Source organism: Dama dama, chromosome 25 (assembly GCF_033118175.1).
Source record: "Dama dama isolate Ldn47 chromosome 25, ASM3311817v1, whole genome shotgun sequence".
In the NCBI taxonomy this organism is placed as follows: domain Eukaryota; kingdom Metazoa; phylum Chordata; class Mammalia; order Artiodactyla; family Cervidae; genus Dama; species Dama dama.
This window is the reverse complement of record NC_083705.1, coordinates 46,818,672-46,845,591: the sequence shown is the minus strand read 5'-3', so window position 1 is coordinate 46,845,591 and position 26,920 is coordinate 46,818,672. Positions and strand designations below refer to the sequence as shown.

At 42.6% G+C, this 26,920-nt stretch overlaps 1 protein-coding gene across 4 annotated transcripts in view; it reads right to left on the bottom strand.

The window, feature by feature from the left end:
* The window catches only part of C1QTNF3 (C1q and TNF related 3), a 30,833-nt gene extending 11,144 nt beyond the window's left edge, over nt 1–19,689 (bottom strand). Inside the window, exons 1-4 of one of the 4 annotated variants that reach the window (XM_061129259.1) lie at nt 19,540–19,689; nt 11,806–11,917; nt 9,219–9,373; nt 2,825–2,954 (exon numbers count right to left, since the gene is read on the bottom strand). In XM_061129259.1, the coding sequence (XP_060985242.1) occupies nt 2,825–2,954; nt 9,219–9,373; nt 11,806–11,917; nt 19,540–19,623 (481 nt within the window). In that variant the 5' untranslated portion in view covers nt 19,624–19,689. Of the gene's footprint in view, nt 1–2,824; nt 2,955–9,218; nt 9,374–11,805; nt 11,918–12,335; nt 12,357–19,320 lie in introns of those variants that run through there. The other 3 variants (XM_061129257.1, XM_061129258.1, XM_061129260.1) reach the window with 3 other exon arrangements.
* Nucleotides 19,690–26,920: the final 7,231 nt, after the last annotated feature.

Here is a 26,920-nt window from a genome sequence, read left to right as displayed (position 1 = left end):
GCCTGCCAATGCAGGAGATGTGGGTTTCATCCCTAAGTCAGGAAGCTCCCCTAGAGAAGGAAATGGCAACCCGTCCCAGTATTCTTGCCTGGGAAATCCCATGGACAGAGGAGCCTGGTAGGCTACAGTCCATGGGGTTGCAAAAGAGTTGGGGAGACAACTTAGCCACTAAACAACAACAGCAAGGGTTTTAAAGACGGCATTTTGACTAGACAGCATAAAAAGAAAAAAAAAAAATGTGCACAAACATTACACCTTAGTTGGTAAATTTGTTTTTCACGGGACATGGGTGTGCAATTGTTTAACTACTTTATTTGTATACTAAGGTTCAACAAATAAGTAAATATGTTACAGATTAAGAGAGTTAGGATTCTCCTTGTCAAAGAAAAAGTTACAAAGAAACAAAGAGGATGCTAGGATGAACCCAGGGGTGCTGGATTTGAGTCAGAGGTATCAGAATTAACTCATGTTTCTTTTTGTTTTTTAACACACAAGATAGGTAGATAGAAAAATAAATATAGTTATGCATGCACTCATGATTAGTATATATGTACATTTCCTAGCCCTGCCCATGGATAGGACCCAGAAGTGGTGACATCTCCAGAGCAATGAGTATGTTTAGCATGGGTCTTTGTTTCTAAATACTGCTTCTGCTGCTGCTGCTGCTGCCAAGTCACTTCAGTCGTGTCCGACTCTGTGTGATCCCATAGACGGCAGCCCACCAGACTCCGCTGTCCCTGGGATTCTCCAGGCAAGAACACTGGAGTGGGTTGTTCTAAATACTACTCCCCAATAAAAGGCACCAGGGCTCCTTGGAAAAATGAGTATTTCCAGAGCTGGGACAGAAGAAAATGGAATATGAGCTTGAAGAAACTTATGGCACAAGAAGTAAGAATGTTGTGGGGGACTGAATAACAGCTTCCACGTATGCTCGTGTCTGGGCTTCCCAGGTGGCACGAGAGATAAAGAATCTGCCTGCCCATGCAGAAGGTATATATACGAGACCTGGATTTGATCCCTGGGTAGGGAAGATCTGCTGGAGGAGGGCATGGCAACCTACTCCTGTATTCTTGCCTGGGAAATCCCATGGACAGAGGAGTTTGGCGGCCTATGGTTCATGGGGTCGCAAAGAGTTGGAACAACTGAAGTGACTTAGCATGCATGCATCCATACTCACGTCCTAAAATCCCCAGGATCTGTGACTGTTGCCTTATATGGGAAAAGAGATTTTGCGGGTGTAATTAAATTTAAGGTTTTATGATGGGGAGCTCATCCTGGATTGTCCAGGTAGGCCCAAGGTAATCAAACCATCTCTATGAAAGAGCCAAGGAGGTCAGAATCTGAGAAGACAAAGTGACATGACAAGGAAAGCAGAGCCTGAGATGTTGTGGCCGACACACAGGGGCTGCTGTCAGCCTCTGGAAGCTGGAAGAGGCAAGGCGCTAGAGCCTCCAGAGGGGCCCACACTGTCTACACCTTGACTTCAGCCCAGCTGAACTGATTCTGAACTGCCAATCTCCAGAACTGTAAGAGAATAATTTTGTGTAGTTTTAAACATAGATTGTGGTGATTTGTTACAGCAGCAATAGGAATTGAGTACAGAAGTACTCAAAAAATTTTTTTAATGTTTTTAAACAATGATGTGACCTTCCTTGGGGGTCAAGGCGAAGGGATGAACACAGTTATGACATGTTTAAATTGCAATGAACTCAGTTATGACACATTTAAATTGTGAGAATATAATCTAAAGGGTTTTTCAAGTCAGAGATAACTGCGCCCTCTCATTGAACTCTCAGTTCAAATGAGAGTTAAGAATGTAAGTAAACATGGTCATCATTTTTTAAAATGTTTTTGTCTTTTCAGATTCTAATTTATTTATTTCTAAATCCAACAGGGAAAAAATTATCATTATATATATATATATAGCATATATACACATATATGTATATGTATTTACACACACATATACATGTGTGTATGTATGAAAGTAAAAGTGTTAGTTTCTTAGTAATGTCTGACTGTTTGCAACCCCATGAACTATAGCCTGCCAGGCTACTCTACCCGTGCAGTTCACCAGGCAAGAATACTAGGGTGAGTTGCCATGCCCTCCTCCAGGGGATCTTCCTGACCCAGGGATCAAACCCACATCTCCTATGTCTCCTGCATTGGCAGGCAGGTTCTTTACCATTAGCGCCACCTGGGAAACCAGGAACTGAAGATTAACTGTACCTACAACAATCAAGATGATGTTGGTCAGATGACTAAAGATGACTGTCAGAGCTGACTGTGCTGTTTCTGCAGGTAACCTCCTCCTTCTGTATATTAAAGCTCTTGCCCCACTGGTTGCCTGGGAGGGGGCGTGGGGATGGGCAGTTGCTGGCATCTGAAATAAAGCTAACTTTCCTTTCCACCCCTGGCCTGTTTATTGGCAGCAAGCAGCCAGACTCCTCCACCCCCCACCCCAACCCTTTCGGTAACAGGTTGACATTTCGTTCTCCAGAGGATCTTCCTGACTTGGGCTCAAACCTGAGTCTCCTGCATGGCAGGCAGATTCTTTATTGTCTAAGCCCCATGTATGTGTATATATGTGTATATTTATGTGTGTGTGTGTATGTATGTGTATACACCTGTGTGTGTGTTTGTGTATGTGTATGTGTTATATATATACGCATGTTTTAACCAGAATCACAGAGAACTCAACTCCCTTTATGTCTTTCTTTGTTCCCTCTCCCTTCCTTCCCCACCTCCCTCTCTTCCTTCCTTCCTTCCTTCCCCTTCTTGGTTGCTAGATTGATTAATCCATTCATTTATTTTTACCTCTCACCTGATACTGGGGCCCCAAATCTCCCGGTCATGACATCAAAGAAGTTTCCGATATTGGTTTCAACACTGCTGAAAATGATCCCACTGTTCTGATTGGTGAAGTGAGTTGCCAGGGAAGCCATGAACGCAATCTGAGGAAAGAGTTAGAGGTTAACTAAAAGGCAATTTATTTTAGAGAAACAAGGTTTCAGGACAAGTATTATTTCAACAACATTTGTAACAGCAAGAGTGGGAATAATATGAACATTAATCTATGGAGAAAAATTGAATCTGGTGATTTTTAACATTTTAATGCTATGCAGTCACTGGAATGACAGTATATATCAATAGTTGTGAGCATGGGTTTCAGTGAACATTAAAAAGGCTTTTTGAGATATTAAATTCTATTAGCAAATAATACTGGAAAATTTTGACAACATCTTCTATGTATAGTTGTTAAATGCCCATTGGCATATACTAAAGAATCTGAAAAGTTCTTCAGCCAAACAACTTTTTAATTTTGTTTACCCTGTGTTTTTTCCATAAAAGACACCTATGACATTATGATTTATGATAAGTATATATTTAATATTTGCCCCTCAGTTTTGAGAGACCTCCTAAAATCCTCAGAATTTCCTAAGTGTTAAGGACAATCAAGGTGTATCTTTTATGTTAATGAGGTAACTGTGGGAAAGCCCCTCAGGAGGGTCTGGTTGCCTGTAGAGCCAACTGAAAGTTTTGAACTCTCAGTGCCTCTTGATGAAAGTGAAAGAGGAGAGTGAAAAAAAGTTGTCTTAAAACTCAACATTCAGAAAACTAAGATCATGGCATCTGGTCCCATCACTTCATGGCAAATAGATGGGGAAACAGTGGAAACAGCGAGAGACTATTTTCTTGGGCTCCAAAATCACTGCAGATGGTGACTGCAGCCATGAAATTAAAAGACTCTTGCTTCTTGGAAGAAAAGTTATGACAAACCTAGACAGCATATTAAAAAGCAGAGATCACTTTGCCAACAAAGGTCCGTCTAGTCAAAGCTATGGTTTTTCCAGTAGTCATGTATGGATGTGAGAGTTGGACTATAAAGAAAGCTGAGAGCTGAAGAATTGATGCTTTTGAACTATGGTGCTGGAGACGACTCTTGAGAGTCTCTTGGACTGCAAGGAGATCCAACCAGTCCATCCTAAAGGAGATTAGTCCTGGGTGTTCATTGGAAGGACTGATGCTGAAGCTGAAACTCCAGTACTTTGGCCATCTCATGTGAAGAGTTGACTCATTGGAAAAGACCCTGATGCTGGGAGGGATTTCGGGTAGGAGGAGAAGGGGACGACAGAGTATAAGATGGTTGGATGGTATCACCACCTCAATGGACATGAGTTTGAGTAAGCTCTGGGAGTTGGTGATGGACAGGGAAGACTGGAGTGCTGCAGTCCTTGGGGTCGCAAAGAGTCAGACACAACTGAGTGACTTAGCACACACACGCACATAGGACATCTAGGTGGTATTGGAGAATTGCTCGGTGATATGGGAATAACCCACACATGGAAATTGTAACACTACTGGAGAGTCACATTTGAAAGTCAAAACCAATTCCCTGTCCAAAGGAGACATTGAAACTGAGTGCGAATTAAATCAATAACTTCTTTTTTTTTTTTTAATTATTATTTCTTTGTTGTGATGGTTCTTCATTGCTGCATGTTCTTTTCTCTAGTTCTAAGGATTGGGGTATACTCTCTAGTGTGGTGCATGAGCTTCACACTGCAATGTCTTCTCTTGTTGCAGAACATAGACTCTTGGGTACACAGGCTTCAGTAGTTGCAAAAGAGGGCTTGGTAGTTGCAGCACGGGCTCTACAGTGCTGGCTCAGTAGTTGTGGAATACAGGCTTAGTTACTCCATCATATGTAGGATCTTCCCAGGCCAGGGATCAAACCTTGGTCTCCTGCACTGGCAGACAGATTCTTTATCACTGAGCCACCAGAGAAATCCCTAGATCAGTAAGTTCTTTAACTTGGAGGGATTATCTTCTTGAATGAATGGAAGTTTTAAGAGAGAAGAATGAGAGAAGAAAGAGCAAATAACGTGAAGTTCTGGAAGACTTCGGATAGACTGGGAAGGCAGACCTGGGAGAATTAACAGAAAGGATTTGGGCAGTCAGAAGGACCACATGAGGGCACTGGATGCAGAAGGATGAAGAAGGGGTGACATCAGACAAAAAATTTAGGAATGGGGATCAAGGGCCAGAAGTCACCCTCCTTTACAATCTGCCTAAGACCAATCTACTATCCTCTTTAAGGGTTCCTTCAAAATGTGTGAATGTAGTTCTCCCAAGTGATCATATTATGGTTTTAGGGTTAAGAAGCTGACAGAGCAAAGGTAACAGCTGCCAAGGTGTTCTCCCTTAAACTGGCTGCTACAGGGCCCCTTAACTAGAATATAGCCATTCGCAGATTTGGGTTAATTTCTAATCTTGAGAATGTTTATCATCCATCTTATTAGGTACCTATAACCTGGACAGGGAAGCCTGGTGTGCAGCAGTCCATGGGATCACAAAGAGTTGGATACAGCTGAGCAACTGAATAGCAACAACAATAACCTGGGCAGCTGTATCTGTCTCCTTTTCTTTCTAAATTTATACCGGCACACAGACCCCAGGTTATTAAAATTATTAAACAGCATTCATTAAAATGTTACGAAAACACAAACGCTGGTTGAATGACATACAGGACCTCTTAGTTTACCCTTTAAAAAAAACCTGAGACCCAGAAAAATGATGGAATTAATCCAAGGGCAATCAACTACCACATGTGCTCAAATAAAGGGCAGTTTTCCCCCCATTGATCTTTCAGATAGAGTTACTGTACTTTCTAGTTCTTTAAAAGTTTCTCATGTTATAGTATTGTTCATGAAAACATTAATAATCTATGAAAGAAACTGGAAAGTTTTATTAGAGCCAACCTGAGGATTCTAACCCAGGAGACAGTCTTTCAGAAAATCCTGAGGACTGTTGTAAAGAGGTAATGGGGTTGGGGGAGAAACCAGTGTGTATGTGGTTTCAGTGAAGGGGTACGTGCCATCAAGCACACATCTCAGTATAATGTGACTGCTATTCTCAAGGATCAGACGTCTTAGTCACTGGTTTCAGGGCTTTTCTAAGTGTGGGAAGATGCAGGAAACTGGGTCCATAAGATTCTCTCCTGAAAAGGTTTAACTGTCTGAGGGCCAATTCTGCCAGTTTTCCCAGAGCACAAAGTACTTCATCCTGATTGTCACCTGCCGGGAGCCATAATGGGAGGTCCCGCCCGTGACGAGGTCATGAGGAAAAAACCTGACAGGCAAGGCCGTCTAGGATAAGGGACCCTCCAGGTTGGCCTCAGCCTCTACCCCACCCTATATCCTCCCCCCTTTTCTGTTGTTGTTCTTGTTTGCCCTGTTGCAGATTCTTGTGTTGCCTGCCAAGAGCTCTCCTGCTCCTCTTTCACTGAATGAGGACCAACTTAAAACCCTAATTAATAAATCTCCTGGACGCTGCTACCCTATGAAGGGGCCAGGGATGAAAGAAATGCTTCAATTCAAACTCTTTTGCTGGCATTCTGGCTTGTTTGATAAATGTGTGCTCCTATTGCAAAAAATGCTCATGATTGTTCTAAACATCCTAAGCACAGTACGCTAACAAAAGAAACTATTAAACATAGGTCCCTCTGCGGGGTGAGAAAAGCTCCACAAATATTATAGCCACAAATGTCCCTAATAGAAAATAGTTTAGATAGAGATTAGCTGGTGACTTCTTGCAGGTAATTAACTTTTGGACTAAGAGCCTGTTTTGTGCCATATCTGCTGTTTTTGCAATCCTTTGCATTTTCTGTTCTCTAAAAAATGTAATCCTATCTAGTTCCCTTGGAGATGACACCTAATAGAAAGAAAATAGATTAACCACAAAAAAGACAGGGTCGGCTACTGAAGTTGCTTTAAGTTGCACCAGGTGCAAGCCATAAATTGTCAACAGGCCTGAAAGCCAAAAGATATTATACATAGAGATTAACGATAAAAAAGGCCCTAATAGGCAAAGAGCCCTTTGAGGGGTGAGGAAGCCCTATTACAGGATACAAAAAATATTGTTTTAAAAGTGGTTATTAGATCAACGTTTGATTGATGTTAATGTGCTGAGGTTGTGCAGTGGAAACTATTGTTAATATAGTTGGAGATCTAGTAAAATAAGAGTTTAGCCCTAGTGTAAAAACAATAAGATAATTGTTAATTTTAACCAGGAGTGCTAAACAGGGGCTGCCTCTCCAGAGCCACAGAGTCTTTGTGTGTTAAACTTTTTAGATAAATTTAGCTGAGAACTTCTGCAAAAAGACTGACTTTTATGTTAACAGGATTGTATTTCTATTATGTTGCAACTTGCTGTACCATGAGACTGCCACTTTTCTGTTTTCTGCTAAGCTCAAGGCCAGAAGATAATGTACAAAAAATCTATGGAAAAGACTCTCCTAAACAAAAAATATACAGAGCACACCTGGTTTCGTGAAGGACAAGCTGATGTAATGTTAAACTAAGTCTGTATGCTTATCTGCCCCTTAGAAATGTACCAACTTAGGGTATAAAGGCTACGGTGAAAAATAAAGCAACTGTCAGACTCTGCTGCATATCCTGGTCTGGTCTCTCTCTCTCTCTCCCCCTGGCAGACTTGGTCCCATCAAGGCCGGTCCTACGTGTCTCTCTCGCTGACGCCGCTCATCCTGAGGGTTCCCCTGGATCCTGCTGGGGCTGGACCCCAGCAGTCACCTTGAATTCCTTTCAGGGTATATTGTAGGTCAACGACTGCAGTCGCTAACAATTTGGTTCTTATAGAACTGGCTGGTGGGCTACACTCTTTATTTTACAGTCGTTTCCCTTTTGCCCTTAATTTCAACCAAGGTTTGGGAGGCATTTTGTGACCAACTCTCCCATTGCCCTAGGGATGCTCATTCCAAGGCCAAGCCAGGATTTCCTTGATAAGACACTCCAGGTACTGTTACTGGACAAGGCCCACTTAACAGTAGCCAATAGCCTCTGGACCACCTGCCTTACTAGTCTGTAAAGGTCCAGGAAATGGTTCCTCCTTGTTGCTTCTTCCCGTATCTATGACAGTCATTGATCTTACAGAACTGTTTATTTGGTTAATTGTTTCAAGTTCCCTAGTCATCACTATTTTTATCAGAGACTCAGTCACACACTGGTAATGCAAGAAACAATAATCTTGTAAAATAGGTGGAATACAAGTAATATAGCTAGTAACATTAATAAGGTTGTAAATAAGTAGTAGTATCTTCTAAGGAGTTACATGTCTGCTGTCAAAAGAAGAGAAATTGAGTTTTATGGTCAAATAGGTATTTCTGCCAGTGGCGCAGTCTGGTTAATGCATAATGCAGATGTACAATGCACAGTAAAGGGGAGAGAGGAGGCCCAAATGGGCAGAGAAAATATTATGTATAAACTTTCCTTGACTTGCTTTAAAATATAAATTTTATTTCATCAGTATATTCTCTCAATTACTTAATTTTAATCACAAGTTATTATTTCAGGAAGACATTTCAGCCAGAAACAAGCAATATAAAATGCTAGTTTTCAATGTTGATAGGTGTTTCTTGGAAGAATCCATTTTTAAAATATTAACCAAATAAATAAATAAACAACTCAGACTTAGTAATTTTCTTGGTGTGACCTAACCTCACATTTGCAAGTTTTAAGTGTTACTGACAACAAGCATTTTGGAAGATCACTTAAAAGAGAAATAACAGATAAATGGGTAGTTGGGCTTGAGATTAAAATGTCCAATGATAGCCTCATAAATGAATTTTTAAAACTTTAAGCTGAAGTGAATATGGTCTGGTCTGGAAATCTGTAGGTAAATGGCTCAGAATGTCTTTAGTGTTAAAGAAGATACTGATGAGAAAATTTAAATAAAAATTAATGCCACAAAAACTGATTTGATAGAAAGCAGTATTTGTACATTAATGTCTATCTGTGTGACCTAAACACGCAAATGCAACAGAATTGATAAATAAGTGGGATGGTCAAATGTCTAATAATATTTCATGCATCTAAAAGTTTATATATTCAAGTTGCCAAAAATCTTTTTATTGCACATACCTTTTCATTTGGAAAATGGAAATTAGCTGATGTTCAGGGTTACTCTGTATTTGGTCTAAAGAGGGTGCTGAATTTCACCCTTCATACATTTCTCTTCTCCCTAAGAATGATTTCAAAACACTTTGACAGCATTGGTCTTAGGCAAATATCCCATGATGAAAAAAATTGAGACAAACAAATTGAGACAGGGTTTGTTTACTCAACACTGAGGATGAAAAAACACTCATGCCTTCTGACTCCTGGACCCTAAGGGTCATCTGGAGACGTGCCAAGATGGTTTACCTGCAGTTCTGGTGGAATCCCCGGGTAGCCCTTCTCTCCTTTGGGGCCATGCTGCCCACGCTCCCCTCGTGGTCCCAGGTCACCTTTGTCTCCTTTCTCACCTTTGGCCCCTTCGTGGCCAGTGGCTCCATTATTGCCATTGTTCCCATGGTTTCCTTAAACAACCAGACATCATCACATGAGAAAGCCTAGTCACTCATACTCACTGTCTATTTCTATAGAAACATAGATCCTTTCTTCAAAAATACGATTCAAAGGCATAAGGGGACCATTTGAAACAAGCCTAAACACAGCCATGAGGTCATCATGGAATAGGATCTCTCTTAAATGGAACAATGAAAACAGACTTAGATACTCTTAAGTCTCCAGATTCTAAAGCCTATTGTTCCTATAAAGCAAGACTTGGAAGAATAGTTGCATAGAAGACTGATTATCAAAGGATCCTTTATAATAGCAAAGATTAGAAGCTACCTAAATGTCCATCAGTACTGAAAGGGTAAAATTTTTAAATGGCAGGGAATTCCCTGGAGCTCTAGTGGTTAAAACTCTGTATTTTCACTGCAGGGGGCATGAGTTCTATCCCTGATCAGGGAACTATAATCCTGCAAGCTGCATGGCACAGCCAAGATAATAATAATAATAAAGGATTTGTAGACAGAATTGTCTTAAAATGGTATATATATATCCCAGTAAATAATGTTATATAGTCACAAAAAAAAAATGATGAAGAAAAATATTTAGTAACATATGTTTTAGATAAAAGAGGCTAAGAATCAATAGGGTTCGTATGATACTATGTGTATGTATGTATATTATATATACATGTATATATGTATATGTGTGTGTGTGTGTGTATATATAAAAATACATATATATATATATATACACATACATATATGCTTTATCCAAAGAGGGAAAAGATTATAACAAATTACATAAAAATATTTTACAGTGGTTCGTTTTTTTGCCTGGGAAATCCCATGGACAGAGGAGCCTGGAGGGCTACAGTCCATGGGGTCGCAAAGAGTTGTACACGACTTAGTGACAAAACAATAGCAATCTCTTTTCTAAGTGGATGGAACACAAGTGATTTTTGTATCATCCTATATAATTTTCTACATTTTAAAAAATTTCTACAAGAACATGTACCACTTTTATAACTGAAGGAAAAGTAAAATCATTGGTAAAAATTATAACAATAATCTTTTTTTTTTTTGCTCAGCCCGCGCGCCGCCAGCAACAATAATCTTGAAAGCAAGATTTGGATAATGATTTCAACTCTTTACTCAGAGAATTTCTACACCTCTCCCTTTCTTTTTGCACTGTTGAATTCCAGGCCCTTCTGCCATTTATTTTGTGTGCCACCTTTGGTCAGGTTTCCTAACAAGCTTGCAATTCTTCCATACTGATGAACTTTGACTGTATTTGCAGGTTAAAGTGCTGATGACAAAACTCTTCCTGATGGGAAACATGTAGTCAAAGCCAGTCCATCCTGTGGCCTCAGAAGAGTGTAGACCTAAGAAGATTTTAGGAGGGTCTGAATATTCCCTACCCCTAATCACTGCACCTGCTGCCTGCTGCCAGTGATGGTCACTGACATAGGTTCCAAGCTACTAATCATAAAGTCTAACAGAGCACTTGCTCATTCTGTATTTGGTTTTGTTTGAGAAGCCTCTCAAAGGTATTAAGAAAAACTAAGTCTCATTGGTTTTTAACTACTAACATCAGTGGGAGTAAGAGAAGTAAGAGGACTTTTGCCAAACCTTGAGAAAAAGTTTTACTCCCAGGAATTGACCTGGAGACAATAGAGTCAGATAGGCCCTCAGATTTGGACGTCATGGACAGAGGGGACCTGGCTGCCATCTCCTTGCCTAACCAGGAGGTTAGTGAGTTCCCCAAATGATCCATGCCTGGGGTACCACTCACGTAGAGTAGAGATGGCTGAGGGGTGGCTCTAGAGGGACCCAGTGGAGCTCAACAGCACACCCCATGCCACCATATGGTGCTGGAGCCCAAAAATGTTCCCATGAGTCCAAAAGAAGCACAAAGGTCAACTGAGAGACAGCTGAGCATGGCGCACCTGGAGGTTGGGGAAGACAAACTCAGCTAGACCTAGAATCAGACAGAAGGATGTATCATTCAGTGAAAGGGACTGTGAAGACGACTATAACCCAAATCAGCAATCTCTCCTCCGCACTCTCACTTCCCAAATCCCCGGAAGGCTAGATCTAGAGTGCCCTATGGAGCATACATTGGCAGAAACACTGAAACAAAAGTATGAACCTGTTAAGCTCCAGTGATTCCACACTCCATGCTGATGAAGGGCCTCCTAGCCTGTAGGCTGGGGTCCCAGTATGCCTAATGCCTGTGGGATTCTGCGAGTGGTATGGATAATAAATACTATATCTTATAGACTTCTACCTCATGAATTCAATAAGCTCAGTGGCCTACCCAACTCTCTTGTATTTTCCATGCGCGAGCTCTGGATCATACACAAGTGATCCCAAATCACTGAGATTCACACCTGGCTCCTGACTTGGTATGGCCTGCAAGTAGACTGGAAATAACGCATCTCTCTCATCCTTACCTGGAATGCCAGGGGGACCGGGAGGTCCAGGGGGGCCTTGGTAGCCTCGGAAGCTGTAGTCTCCATGGCAACACTTGCTGCAGTCTGGGGGCAGTCCTCCAGTTTGTGGAGACTAAAAAAAAAGACACAAAGAGAAACTTCAAAGAAAGGTACATGTGAGTAATTAGAACTTTTGAATTTCCTCTGGCTTTGGTCCCTAGGTAAGTTTAATTCCAAACAACCCACAACAACATCAGAAAAGAAGGTGTGGGGTGGGTATGTCAATGGCAAAGGAGTCAGGGAATAACTCAGGCGAGTTGATGATCAGAAGGCAAAGGAAACAATAGAGTGGGTAGAAGAACAGGCTCCTTGGAAAGTGGGAGTGGGAGTGGAGGATCAGGGCAGTGTTTCTAGAAAGTATGTTCTGGAAGCTATGGGAAAAGAGAAATCTCCTTCAGAAGTAGACTTGGAAACATTCCTTTGCTTTTCCAACTGTCTATAGTCTCAGACATAGCTAGACTGAGTAGATGACCCACAAATGATAAAATTACCAGCATCAAATACAGTAATTAAGACCATGTATATTCATGATACTACTGCGTTGAAAGTTCTTAGAAATTCTAAATTGCAACTCTAGTTTTTCCAACAGTCAAGGCACACATAAATTGCCTTAGAAAATTAAGATTCATGAATCCAAAAAGTTCTTATTAGTTATTCACAACTTGAAACAATTTCAGTTGTTTAAACTTCTGCCTTTAATATGCGGGTGTGTTTCATATTCCACTTGAAAATTTAAGTGATTATTGCATTGTTTGAATCAAGATTGAATGTCCATTGAGTCAGTGATGCCATTCAACCATCTCATCCTCTGTCATCCCCTTCGCTTCCTGCCTTCAATCTTTCCCAGCATCAGGGTCTTTTCCATGAGTCAGTTATTCGAATCAGGTGGCCAAAGTATTGGAGCTTCAGCATCAGTCCTTCCAATGAATATGCAGGGTTGATTTTCCTTAGGATTGACTGGTTGGATCTCCTTGCAGTCCAAGGGACTCTCAAGGGTCTTCTCCAACACCATAGTTCAAAAGAATCAATTTTTTGGTGCTCAGCTTTCTTTATGGTCCAACTCTCACATCCATACATGACTACTGGAAAAACCACAGCTTTGACTGGATGGACCTTTGTTGGCAAAGTAATATCTCTGCTCTTTAATTTGCTGTCTAGGTTTGTCATAGCTTTTCTTCCAAGGAGCAAGCATTTTTAAATTTCATGGCTGCAGTCACCATCTGCAGTTATTTTGGAGCCCAAAATGATAAAGTCTGTCACTGTTTCCATTGTTTCCCCATTTCTATTTGCCTTGAAGTGATGGGACCGGATGCCATGATTTTAGTTTTCTGAATGTTGAGGTTTTTTTTTTTCATTTATTTTTATTAGTTGGAGGCTAATTACTTTACAATACTGTAGTGGTTTTTGTCATACATTGACATGAATCAGCCATGGATTTACATGTATTCCCCATCCTGAGTTTTAAGCCAGCTTTTTCACTCCCCTCTTTCACTTTGATCAAGAGGCTCTTTGGTTCTTCTTCACTTTCTGCCATAAGGGTGGTGTCATCTGCATATCTGAGGTTATTGATATTTCTCCCGGCAATCTTGATTCCAGCTTGTGCTTCATCCAGCCTGGTATTTCACATGATGTACTCTGCATATAAATTAAATAATCAGGGTGACAATATACAGCCTTGACATACTCCTCTCCTGATTTGGAACCAGTCTGTTGTTCCATGTCCAGTTCTAACTGTTGCTTATGCATACAGATTTCTCAGGAGGCAGGTAAGGTGGTCTGATATACCCATCTCTTGAAGAATTTTCCACAGTTTCCTGTGATCAGCATAGTCAAAGGCTTTGGTGTAGGCAATGAAGCATAAGTATATGTTTTTCTGGAACTCTCTTGCTTTTTCTATGATCCAACAGATGCTGGCAACTTGATCTCTGGTTCCTCTGCCTTTTCTAAATCCAGCTTGAACATCTAAAAGTTCTCAGTTCATGTACTGTTGAAGCCTTGCTTAATGAATATTAAATGTATTCAAATATGACTCTGAGCTCAACACTTACTTATTCAATGATAAATGTCTAAAATTTGGGCTTACTGTCAAGGAGGTAGAGATTTGACAGAAGTTGAATGACAGAAGAGTTAGAGTCACTCATAAAATTTCGAGTCTCTTCTAAATGGGCAACTTATAATTATAGGTAGCATACAAAAGACTTGTGAAAACGTTCCTTGACACCAATTAAAAATCAAAGGTTTTTTGAAAATAGCATATTGTTGCTAAGGGATTCATTTTTTAAAAGGAAGGGATGGGGTGAGAGAGGAAGGAAGGGAGAGAGAGAAATGGAGAAAAGGAGGGAGGAAGAAGTCATTTAAAACTCAAGTTTTCTCTGTCATTAGAAATCCAAGCAGAACAATGGATTAGTGCTTCACATTGTTGCACCTCTAGATTTTTACAGCACAGCAAATTCTACTCAATACTCTGTAATGGACTATATGGGAGAAGAATCTAAAAAAGAATGGATAGAACATCCCTTGTGGTCCAGTGGTTAAGAATCTGCCTGCCAATGCAGGAGACTGGTTTGATCCCTGGTCAGGGAAGATTCCTTGTGCTGTGGGGCCACTAAGTTGTGTGCCACAATACTGAGCCCATGTGCCCTAGAGCTGATGCTCTGCAACAAGAGAAACCACCACAACGAGAAGCCCAAACACCACAACTAGGGAGTAGTCCCCGCTCACAGCAACAAGATAAAGCCTGTGCACAGCAATGAAGAGAGCTGTGGAGCCAAAAATAAAATAAATAAACAAATACATTTTTAAGAAAGAGTGTGTGTGTGCTAAGTTGCTTCAGTCATGGCCTACTCCTTGCAATCCTACGAGCCCTCCAGGTTCCTCTGTCCATTGGATTCTCCAGGCAAGAATACTGGAGTGGGTTGCCATTTCATCCTCCAGGGCACCTTCCCAACCCAGGGACTGAACCAGAGTCTCAAATGTCTCTTGTATTAGTAGGCAGGTTCTTTACCATTATCACCGACTGGAAAGCCCCATGTATATGTGTATGTATAACTGATTTACTTTGCCATACACCTGAAACTAACACAATATTGCAAATCAACTATACTCTGATAAAAATTATTTTTAAAAATTAAATTTGCATAAACAAAACAAAAAACAAGCTAGAATACTTTCCCTGACCCTTAGTTTTTTTTTTTTTTTTTTTTTTTAAACAGGTTCCCACCTAGCTAAAATATTAAGAAACAAATGCCTCATCTGTAGTCCTGCAACAGCTCAGAGCCCAAACTCAAGGTTTCAGGAGCTAGGATTTGGACCAATCTCCTGGTCTAGTCTTCAGTCCCTCAGATCCAATCCCAGACAGGTATGGGAGTCTATGAAAACCTTTTACAAAACTGGTGGAGGAAAAGAAAATTAGCCAAAGCAATTGGTTGGAGACAAGGGATTTCAGACACTTGGGAAGTCAGACACCACCGCACTGCCCCACCTTCTAATCCAAAGATGAAATCTGAGGAGTAAGTATTCTGTAATTTCCTGGTACGATTTTGCTAATATGAAATACAGATTTTTAAGCTCCAAGAAATTCTAAGCTCTGCCAATAATGAATTTAAGGGAAAGAGACGGGTGGGGATGAGGGAAAATCCTGAAGTGGAACCATTTATTTAAAAATAGAATTGAAAAACTGAGACAACTAAGAATGTCAGAAAGAGAACTGGACTGGAACCAGAACTCCCATTACAGGTCTGTGTGACTTTTATGAAGTCATTTTCTCCCAGACATTTTCCTTCTCCACTAAATTAGAGGACAGGGTAAAAATGGTCATGAAATTTCCTTCCAGCTCTATAATGCAAACAATGATACTGAAGTCTTTCCCAAAGCCTCAGATGGTGACTTAGAAAGCTTTTGTTTTGAGGTCTAGCGTCTGGGCACAGGAAATTAGCTCCAAGAGATGAGGTGCACGCCCAAGCACTTCGAGAGCCCAGTTGTTGTTTAGTCACTAAGCTGTGTCTGACTCTCTTACGACTCCATGGACTGTAGCCCGCCAGGCTCCTCTGTCTATGGGATTTCCCAGGCAAGAACACTGGAGTGGGTTGCCATTTCTCAAGGGGCTCTTCCCGACCCATGTATTGAATCCACGTCTCCTGCATCTCCTGCATTGCTAGGCAGATTCTTTACCACTGAGCCATCAGGGAAGTTGAGAACATGGAGCTGCCACCAACAGGGAGAGATTTCTGGTCACTATGTGGGCCCCCTCCTAAGAACCCTCTTGTAACATTTCACAACATGGTCCTCCCTCTGGCCTGGTCTTTCAAAAATCAATCAAATGGAACAATGTCTGTGAGCCTTAGAACAAGTTGGACAGGATGTGTTGAGAAGTTTTCTCCCAGGTAAGGGAGATTCACAAACTAGGTAATTCTGTATATCACCTTGCTATCAACTCTTTTCCCAAAATTAGGTCAAATTTGAGCACAAAGTTCATGCAAATGTGTGGTATGGGAGGAAGAAGGTCCCTAAGACAAGTTCCATCTATTCTGTAGATGGAGGCCTAGGGACAGCTACCGAGAATGAAGCTCTACTATTGGGAAATGACTTCAGGAAAGAGGGTCCACAGCTCCTTCTGTGGAAAGGGAAAAGTGAAGAGAAAGAAAGTGAAGGGAAGTGGAGGAGGGAGAGACAGGTGCCCAGGAAGAGCAGGGAAGGTTGATAAAGGCAGAGATGGTAAAGAGCTGCAGAGAAGAAAATGCCAGGAAAAGGGGAGTGCAGGTCTCCCTGGGAGAGTGGTCACCCACCTCTACGCATCTCTACACAAACCCTATGGCCAGAGTGCTCTTTTAAGAACACAAACCTGGCTTCACTGCCCTGCTATGCATGAACGAAACTTCTGCCTGCAAAATAAGCTCTAAGCTTCTTAACCGGTCAACAGAATCCGTCAAATGGCACTAAAGTCATGGGTGTCTTCCTCCCACAGCCCAGGCATGCCACCACCCACTCCTCCAGGCTCTCAAGGCTCTTGCTGTCACACAAATTTATTTTATCTTTTCTATGAATAACCATCCTTTTTGTCTCATCCTTTGAGATCCAACTCAACAGCCACCACCATTCTGACCCTTTCCTCCCAAAAGTCTTTTGTGTGTGAACTTTATCACATGGTATTGAATTATCTGTTAATTTATCCCCACAAGAGCCCTTCAGAACTGTTCAGCAATAGAAGTTTGAGTGTATCTATCCCCATCCTAAAATGTGACTCACAGGAGAAGCACAGGGAAAAGATTGGTGGAGGGAAAAAAAAAAAAAAAAAGATTGGTAAAAGAGTGAATGAGGATTAAGAGAAGAGGCAGGGAGTGGGGGGAGTGAGGAAAGAAGGAAGCACACAGAAAAATCCTAAATTCAACGTGGGGCTCCATATCCATGGGCAGAGAATTGTACTAAAACTTCTAGAGTATCAGTGGTTAAATCTCCACAGTAACTCCTGTTGGAGGCTGATTTGGAAATACTGCAGGAATCCAAGGGAGTTTAAAAGCACCCTCCTTCAAAGAAAAAAAAGAAAAAAAAAAAAGGAAACCCTGAAGTGGCTTCTTACCCACCTCATCTGATTTTAATATGCTAGATGCCTAGGCCACTAGCAGGTAGCATGGAACAGAAATGTAATTTGAATTTCAGTGGCCTGACGGGTGCCAAAAAATAATAACCCATGACAGCCCACATCTGCCTTCTGCTGCCTCTGGGGGCTCACACAGCCATGGCCAAGAAGGATCCAGCAGAGAGCCCATTTACTGAAGTGGAAAATGCAGATCAAGGCTTGGACAAAAGCACAGATATCTTCACCACTGATAAACACAAATCAGTATTAATCACTCTTCAACAAAAAGGCTGTCAGATGAAAGGACAATCTCTAAAAGTGGCTTTCAAAAAAAAAAATCTCTAAAAGTGACTGGGGACTTCCCTGGTGGTCCAGTGGTTAGGGCTTCACTTCCACTGAGGGGACACGGATTCATCCTTGGTTGAGGAACTAAGATCTCACTTGCCACACAGCATGGCCAAAAAATAAATAAATAAATAAACAGGATTGTCTTTAGAGGTTATCTTTTCTCCTGCAGCTCCACCAGTTCAACCAGGCCCCACAGAACGGTTTGCACAACTACATCTGTGGTCAAGTTAGAAGTCCCAGGTTTGTCTCAGATCCACAACTGCTTCTGCTTGTAATCTTGGTGTGATCACTCTACCGGTCTCAACCCACACGTTCAGTTTGTGGTTGGAGAGGTTTAGATTTCAACTGCATGGGCGTTTTCGGGGCCTATCCAATGCACGTGTGTGCGCATGCTCAGTCGCTTCAGTCATGTCCCACTCTGCCCACCAGACTCCTCTGTCCATGGGATTCTCCTGGCCAGAAAACTGGAGTGGGTTGCCATTCCCTTCTCCAGGGGATCTTCCCAACCCAGGAATCGAACTGGGGTCTCACACATTTCAGGCAGGTTCTTTACCAGCTGAGCTACCAGAAGCAGTCAATTCTTATAGTAAAATTTATCTGTTCAAAAATCATATAATTCAGAGTAACTCTCCTTGCCCCCTCATCTGATTTCATCATGGTGATTCCTGGAAAGCAAATCAAAATCTGCTTCTTCCTTATGTTGCACACCTGAGACTAATATCATGTTATATATACCTCAATTAAATTTTTAAATAAAAAATAATAGACATTCAAAAACCTGTTTCTTCCTGTTCTTAATGTTTTCAATGAAATTGAGTTTCATCAATTTGCCATTCACTACACTGAAACATTAACTCACTCCCACACCACCCTGAAAGAGTTAAAGATGTCTCCTTAGATGCTGAGCTTATACTCATCATTTTACACAAATCCTCTGATTATCAGGCACTCAGTCATACAATAGCATGAAGTCTGCATTTTAAATACAGATATATGTTTTTGTTTTAACTCTTTGGTCCTTTTTAAAACAAAGTGAAGGTAGAGACTTAGTAACCTAGAGTGCTGTTAAATCAAATAATCAAGCCCGGCATGAAATGTCACAGTACACTCGCAAATCAAATGAAAAACTCAAAGGGCAGCTTCTCTCTGCCAGGAAGAATGAAGACAATCCAATTTATGATCTGTAAATGATTATCTCCAGCAACCCGTCTATCGGCAAAGGTCAGCTCTCCTCCTCCTTTCCACACCAACAGAGCAAGAAAGAAACAAAATCACAGCAGAGCGGGGCTGACGCTCCCCTCCCGTTTCTGATGGGGCGTCTGTGGCTTCTCTTTATCTACGTACATCAGTGCTACCTCTGCTGAAAGTCTAACGCACACTGCCAGCGCCCCTAGCATCCCACAGCGACCCAGAGAGACAGACCCGCGAGCAGCTCAGCCAGCTTCTGAGAAGCACTGCTCCCGGGAATCACAGCTGGAAAACAGAAAAAAAGAGCAAAGACAACACATCTCATGAAGCTTTGACAGTAACCCTTAAAAGAGAATTCCGAGTACCTGGCCCCAGAATGGGGTGATCTGGGCTAGGTCATCTACCTCGGGGGGCGGTAGCTCATCCGGCCTCAGGGATTTTAGGTCTGTAGAAGTGTTATTATCCACAGTCCCAGTTCTAGGATGGCTCCGCTCTCTCACTTTCTCCCTTCTGGAGCCGCTACGGCCAGTCTGCTGATGGCTTTGCACTATTCGCGCCACCACTTTATTAGCTCTTCCGCTCACCTCCATGTATTCATCTTGACACAGGCAAAAAGGGAGGAAAAGCAAAGCCAGAAGGTGCCAACAGACGAGCTGCCTTCCCAGCATGGTTCTCAACAGAGCCACAGAGCCTCCCGGGGAAGACGGCTGGGGCTCTGGGCGCCGTGGTCTCCTCGGGCAAGCGCCAGCGGCTGGAGATCAGAGCTGCCTCCGGCCGCGCGGTTTTTATAGCTCGGTGTGTAATAAATAAGGCAGCAGGCAAGCCAGAGGGCGAGCGGTCCTCCTCCGCGGGCAGAAGAGGCCCCATTCATCACTTGCCCACACCACAGGCAAAACGACTCGTGTGCACAGCTCCCAGTTGGTGGGGTTCGTAAATGTCACACCTTGGCACGTTTTTTTGTGAAAGTGTGAAGGGAACATACACAACCAGCTGGAAACAGGCACCATGTGTCCCGCGGTTTGCTTTTGCGATTAGACATGGAAAGGCTGCGCCCTTGCGGTCTAAGATGCCTTTTGGAAAAAAACTCCTCCCGGGCTTGCCAGGAAATTCGGGCTTAACTGCATCAGTTCCGTCTGAAATGGCAGTGGGAACGTGTTCAGGGCCATCGAGAGAGCTATGCGCTCTCATTATACAGTTCATATTTCCCCCACTTAAAGGAACTCATTTCCCGTTCTGGCTCCGGCAGCACAAGGCAGTTGGGTGACTCCAGAACACTGAACTGGATTCAGGTTCAGAGTCTCTGGGTTTAGCAAAAGCATCTCTCCATCCTAGGTTTCATTTCCTTTTCCCTGGAGTTTCCAAAAGACAGAGTCAGATCAAAGTGGATGAAGTCGCTTCTGGCCGGATGAAGATTCGACAGCCTGCTTCATATTAAAAGAAAATTGTCTCTGGCTCCTCTTCCTTCTGACACATTCTTGATTAAAATGAAAGAAATGCAAAGATTCCAACCAAACACCCTCCTCCAAGTAGATCAGGCTGGAGAATATTATCATTCCCTTTAGGATGCTTGCCACATTTTAATGAATTCAGCCAAAGAGAAAATGGACTTTCCTAACTCTTTTTTTTTTTTTTTTTCTCTCTTGGCCTGCTGGGTCTTCCTTGCGGTGAGCTGGATTCTCTAGTTGTGGCACCAGCTTAGTTGCCCTGCATCGTGTGGGATCTTAGTTCCCCAACCAGCAATTGAACTCACGTCCTCTTCGTTGTGGATTCTTAACCACTGGACCACCAGGGAAGTCTTGTTAAGCTCTTTGTGATAATAAAGAGAACTCATACAGTTTTGCCGTTAAAAACTGCCTCTATTTCCACATCATTTTATATAATAGTGCTCATTCACTCACATAACACAAAGTCACTGTCCTGCCCCATGAGAAGAGACCCTGGGACTTAAAGGCAGTGAGTGGCGAGTATGAGTGATGCTAAGAGGACAAGGGCAGCACTGTCAGAAGCCACAGCAGGGGAAGCCAGGCCTGAGAATGAGGTGATAGAGCCGCTAGAGAGAGGGCAGAGGCTGCTCACAGCTGTCCTCCTCACTCAGTGAAAGGGGCCCGGGAACCAAAACCCATCTCTTGCTGCAAAACACCTCATTCCTGCCTCTGCCAGAACTGCAGCTTCTAGAGCCCACACTTTGGCATAGAATGGATTCAGTGTGGAGGATGGACCAAGAGAAGGAGTCAGTAAAATAAAAGTTCTCTGGTTCACAAACACAGGGGTCTTTGGAGTAATGCTTCTTCCAAGCAGGCCACTCCCCACTCAGTCAATTCAGTTGCTCAGTTGTGTCTGACTCTTTGCGATCCCACGGACTGAAGCACTCAAGGCTTCCCTGTCCATCACCAACTCCTGGAGCTTGCTCAAACTCATGTCCATCGAGTAGGTGATGCCATTCAACCATCTCATCCTCTGTCATCCCTTTCTCCTCCTGCCTTCAGTCTTTCCCAGCATCAGGGTCTTTTCCAGTGAGTCAGTTCTTTGCATCAGGTGGCCAAAGTATTGGAGTTTTGGCTTCAGCATCAGTCCTTCCAATGAATATTCAGTACTGATTCCTTCAGGATTGACTGGTATGATCTCCTTGCAGTCCAAGGAACTCTTCAAGAGTCTTCCCCAACACCACACTTCAAAAGCATCAATTCTTCGGCGCTCAGCTGTCTTTAGAGACCAACTCTCACATCCATACCTGACTACCGTAAAAACCATAGCTTTGACTAGATGGACCTTTGTCAGAAAGGTAATGTCTCTGCTTTTTAATATGCTGTCTAGGTTTGTCATAGCTTTTCTTCCAGGGAGCAAGTATCTTTTAATTTCTTGGCTGTAGTCACCATCTGCAGTGATTTAGGAGTCCAAGAAAATAAAGTCTGTCACTGTTTCCATTGTTTCCCCATCTGTTTGCCATGAAGTGATGGGACCAGATGCTTGGATGTTGAGTTTTAAGTCAACTTTTTCACTCTCCTCTTTCACTTTCATCAAGAGGCTCTACCCTATTGAAGTGTAAGAAACTTGGCCATCCCCACTTCATAAGTCTTCCCTGAGATGTCCAGAATGTATCCCCTGGAGGATTTTTTGAGTTCTTTGATGAACACTCTTGAGCAGAGATCCCCAGGGAAGGTAGCACATCAAGCTATTATCTGGCATTAATTCTTAACAGAGTATTTTTGAACAGATCTGGAGCTGGAGACTGGGGAAGGACAGCTCTTAGGTCTTATGGATGAGCAAGTGTATGGCAGATTGCTGTGGGAGAAAAGGCCTAGGGTTTCTCAATGGGGACGCTCCATCATCAGGGAAGCCTGGATAACATTCTACAGGGAGACTACAAGGCAAGACATGTCTCTGAAATCTAGGTCACCTCATTCACAAGTTTTCTAAGAGCTGTTTCTGGCAGCTCCACTAATCTGGATAAATAGCTTCAGGTCAACCTCTACTGACTTTCAACTGCGTTGAGATTTTCCATTGGTGTTTTCCACTCTTTCATTTATTCTTGTGGTTCTCAATCCTGTCTGCATAATAAAATAAACCAGGGAGCTTCTAAATATATCATGCCTGGATCTCATCCCAGACCAATTGAGTCAGAATCTCTAGTGGGGCCTGGGCACTCAGAGTTTTTTAAAATTCCCTGAGATGATGCTAATGTGTAGTCAGGATTAGGAATTGCTAACCCATCCTTTCCTTGACTCAATAGAAATGGTGTTGTTGTTGTTTAGTGGCTAAGTTGTGTCCAACTCTTTTGTGACCCATGAACTGTAGCCTGCCAGGCTCCTCTGTCCATGGGATTTTCCCAGACAAGAATACTGGAGTGGGTTGCCATTTCCTTCTCCAAGGGATCTTCCTGACCCAGTGATCAAACCCGTGTCTCCTGCATTGGTCAGAAGATTCTTCACTGCTGAGTAGGAATAAATGACAATAATATCTCTCCTTTGTTGATCATTTACCATATGTCAACCGAGTACTTCTTTGCTTTAACTCACTGACTTCTCTCAGTAAACCTATTGTTCCCATTTTATAAATGAGGAAATAGAGGTTCAGAGAAATAAAATGACTCGCCTGGTATTGCACAGTTGGAAGGAGGTCATTAGGCTATGCCTCCATCTGTCCTCCTGCCTTCCTACAGCAAAACAAGAGAAAACCAGTATCAGGCAGACTGCAGAGAGAAGGCCAGCTCCATAGCTTCCAGGACAAGAATTTGGGTCTGAGAAGTATGAGTTGAATTGTAGCACCCCAAGAGACATTGAGATCCTAACCCCCAGTACCTGTGAGTTTGACTTTGTGTGGTAATAATCTTTTTATACAATCAAGTTAAGATGAGGTAATTAGTGTGGATCCAGATATGACTCTGTTCTTACAAAAGGGGGGAAAGCTAGACCAAGGAACAGATATAGACACAGGGAAAACACCATGTAAAGATGAAGGCAGAGATGGGGTGATGCATTTATAAATTAAGGAATGCTCAAGATTGCCAGCAAACCACCAGAAGCTAAAAGAAGGGCATGGAGGATATTTTCCCACACAGTCCTCAGAAGGAACCACCCTACTGACACCTCCATCTCAGACTTCTAGCCTCCAGCACTATGAGACAATAAATTTCTGTTTAAGCCGCCAATTTGTGGAACTTTATTATGGCAGTCCCAGCAAACCAATAAAGAAAGCATGTATAGAATTCTTTTAAAAACCTCCAGACCTTATCATGTTGTAGACATGGAGATGGCAGTCTAAAAGACTTAGCCAGTTGTTCAAGTTCATGGACAGAGAATAGGAAACCTATCTCAGAGAAGAGTGCCCAGCCTCTTCGTATGTCTTCCCAGGCACCTTCCCAGGAAATGCATTTTAAACCTTGGCTTATTATTTAAACCTTATTTGGGTGTTCTGGCAATGTCCCTTGCTCAAAGATGTAAATCAGAGTCAGGTATAATTTCTTGTCTGTGGACTGAGGGTTGAGAACATCTACCTTCAGAAAATCATGGAAGGTACAAGAGTCCCAGTTCTGTGCAGTGATCTCTGGCTCTGAAAGCCCACAGTAAATGCCTGGGGACAGCTGGCAGATATCATGCCCTGGGACTGCCACTGCATGCTTGGTTGGCTCCTGCAGTATAGTCAGGATGTTGGCACAGCTGAAACAGGAGGTAAGGGGTAGAGCACGACCTTGAAAAGAATGACATGGCCATAGGACTGGTTAGAACCATGTCCAAGATGGTGGAAGATTAAATTTTTCAGTAGACCTTGAGCCTCATTATACGCTCATTGTAATGCATTGTTGTTCAGTTGTCAAGCTGTGTCCGACTCTTTGCGGCTCCATGGACTGCAGCATACCAGGCCTCTTTGTCCCTCACCATCTTCCAGAGTTTGCCCAAGTTCATGTCCATTGAATCAGTGATACCATCCAACCATCTTATCTTCTGTCACCCTCTTCTCTTTCTGCCCTCAATCTTTCCCTGCATTAAGATCTTTTCCAATGAGCCGGCTCTTTGCATCAGGTGGCCAAAGTAGTCAAGCTTCAGCATTAGTCCTTTCAATGAGTATTCAAGATTGATTTACTTTAGGATTGACTGGTTTGATCCCCTTGCTGTCCAAGGGACATTCAAGAGTCTTCTCCAGCACCATGTAAAACATTGAAAAAAGTGAAAGTGAAAGTCGCTCAGTCATGTCCTACTCTTTGCAAGAGATGGACCCATGAACTGTAGCCCACCAGGCTCTGTTCATGGAATTCTCCAGGCCAGAGTACTGAAGAGGGTAGCCATTCCCTTCTCCAGGGGATCTTCCCAACCCAGGGATTGAACCCAGATCTCCTGCATTGCAATTGGATTCTTTACAGTATAAGCCACCAGAGAAGCCCATGTAGTATATTAGCATGTGCTAAATGGTACACCCACAGGCACCACAATCGGTCTGAGACCAACTATAAAAGGTCAAAAAGTGAGCAGAGGCCCATCTCCTGCAAGTCCCTGCCTCTTCTCCCCAAATGATTGCAATAATCCTCCCACGCATTAGCCTATGAAACTACCCAGTCTATAAAAACAAACCACGTCATATTTCAGGGCTCTCTTGCCTTCTGCAGTGGCTCATACTCTGTCTGTGGAGTGTGTTTCTCTTTAAATAAATCCACTTCTTACTTATCACTTCATCTCCAAATTCTTTCAAGATGAAGCAAGAACCTCAGATTCACGGGGAACACAGTCATCACCGTGAATGTAGAGGGGCAGACACTGCAAATACGTGTGAAAACTCAGCTCCACAGACCAACTCTGCAAGCCAGAGGCAAATATTTGTTTAACTTCACAAAAAAGGCTGTTATGAGATGTGTAGGTATCCTGTGGCTTCCCCAGGGTGCCCCACTGTGGCCTTGGCCAAAAGGAGATCAGCTGTGGTCTGGCAAGGGACAGTTGAGAATTGTGTGGGATTGAACATGTCTTTATATCAGTGCCAACTGAAACGGTAGCTGAGGAAGGCATGTGTTTGCCTGAGTTCTAGAAAGGATCAGTTGGAGTGTGACCTGCCTCTCTCCTACCCCTTCCCACTAAAAAATTCCCCTTACACTCAGTTCAGTGAATTCTGAGGTTCTAAACTCAAGGCCTGATCCCTTTGATGGGAACCAATTAGAGGTTTGCAGGCATGCCTGCATGCTCAGTTGCTTCAGCTGTGTCAGACTCTGTGACCCTATGGTTTGTAGCCAGCCAGATTTCTCTGTCCATCAGATTCTCCGGGCTAGAATACTGGAGTGGATTGCCATGCCCTCCTCTAGGAGCTATTTTATGCCATTAGAATAAAAACAGGTTCATGCTTGGCACCAACAGAAGGCAACGTCAGAGAAGGAATTGGTCAATTAGTCAGAATGTCATTGCCTTGGTGGAATTACATAGTTTATGGTCTGACCCTCATTAGGCAAGTGCAGGAGACCCGTTGCCAGTGTTCCAGGAGAGGACAGGTCTCTATGACGGAAAGAAGGCTGTCAGAGACTGATGTTTAAAAATACACATTCAAACATTTTCACGTAAAATGAAAAGTATGACTCTCAAATGAAGTATACATGTTGTACTCATTTGCTGGACAGCAAATGTTCTCTGTAGAAATCTACAAAAGAAGTCAAATTCTAATCAGAGAGGTGTGTGGTAAGCATGAAGTTGTGTGTGTATGTGGGTGTGTGAAATGAAATTTGTTTGTTAACATTAATGACTGGTATCATCAAGCATTTTTATCAGTAATTAGAATCCAAGCAGAAAATCAGAAACCACACCAGATATTTCAAGAGAGGAGAATTTAATATCAGCAATGGGTTCAACACAGAGACAGTAATCACAAGAAGTAACCATCTTTCTTATTACCCCTGGAGACTGCACCCAGACACCTGGACTGGATTAGAGCATTCATAGATGACCTTTTGAGTCTTTCTCTTTCAGGGAATAGCAGACCCTAACAGAATGACCTCCCCTAAGACAGCACAACCCCATTTTCTTCATTCAGAAACTGAGGTTTCACTTCTACCAATGGAGGCCAAATGAACTTGATCCAGATGCTGAAGAAGCCTGAGGCAGAAGCAGCTGACCCTCAGGAATTCCACTTTCCAGCAGGGGCCAGGCCATACCATCCTTCTGGTCACTTGAGGCAAAGTATAGTCACATAATCAAGGTGAGACAAGTGTGGTTTCCTCAGAGATCTTGCTGGACTTAAAGCAAGATCCAGCAAATGGAATCAATGGATGCATATATACATATATATACATACAGGTGTGTGTATATATGTGTGTGTGTATACATGCATACCTATATCTATGTATTCCTGCTGTGGGCATCTAAGTTGCTTCAGTCATATCTGACTCTTTGCAGCCCTATGGACTGCAGCCTACCAGACTTCTCTGTCCATGGGATTCTCCAGGCAAGAATACTGGAGTGAGCTACCATGGCCTCCTCCAGGGGATCTTCCCAA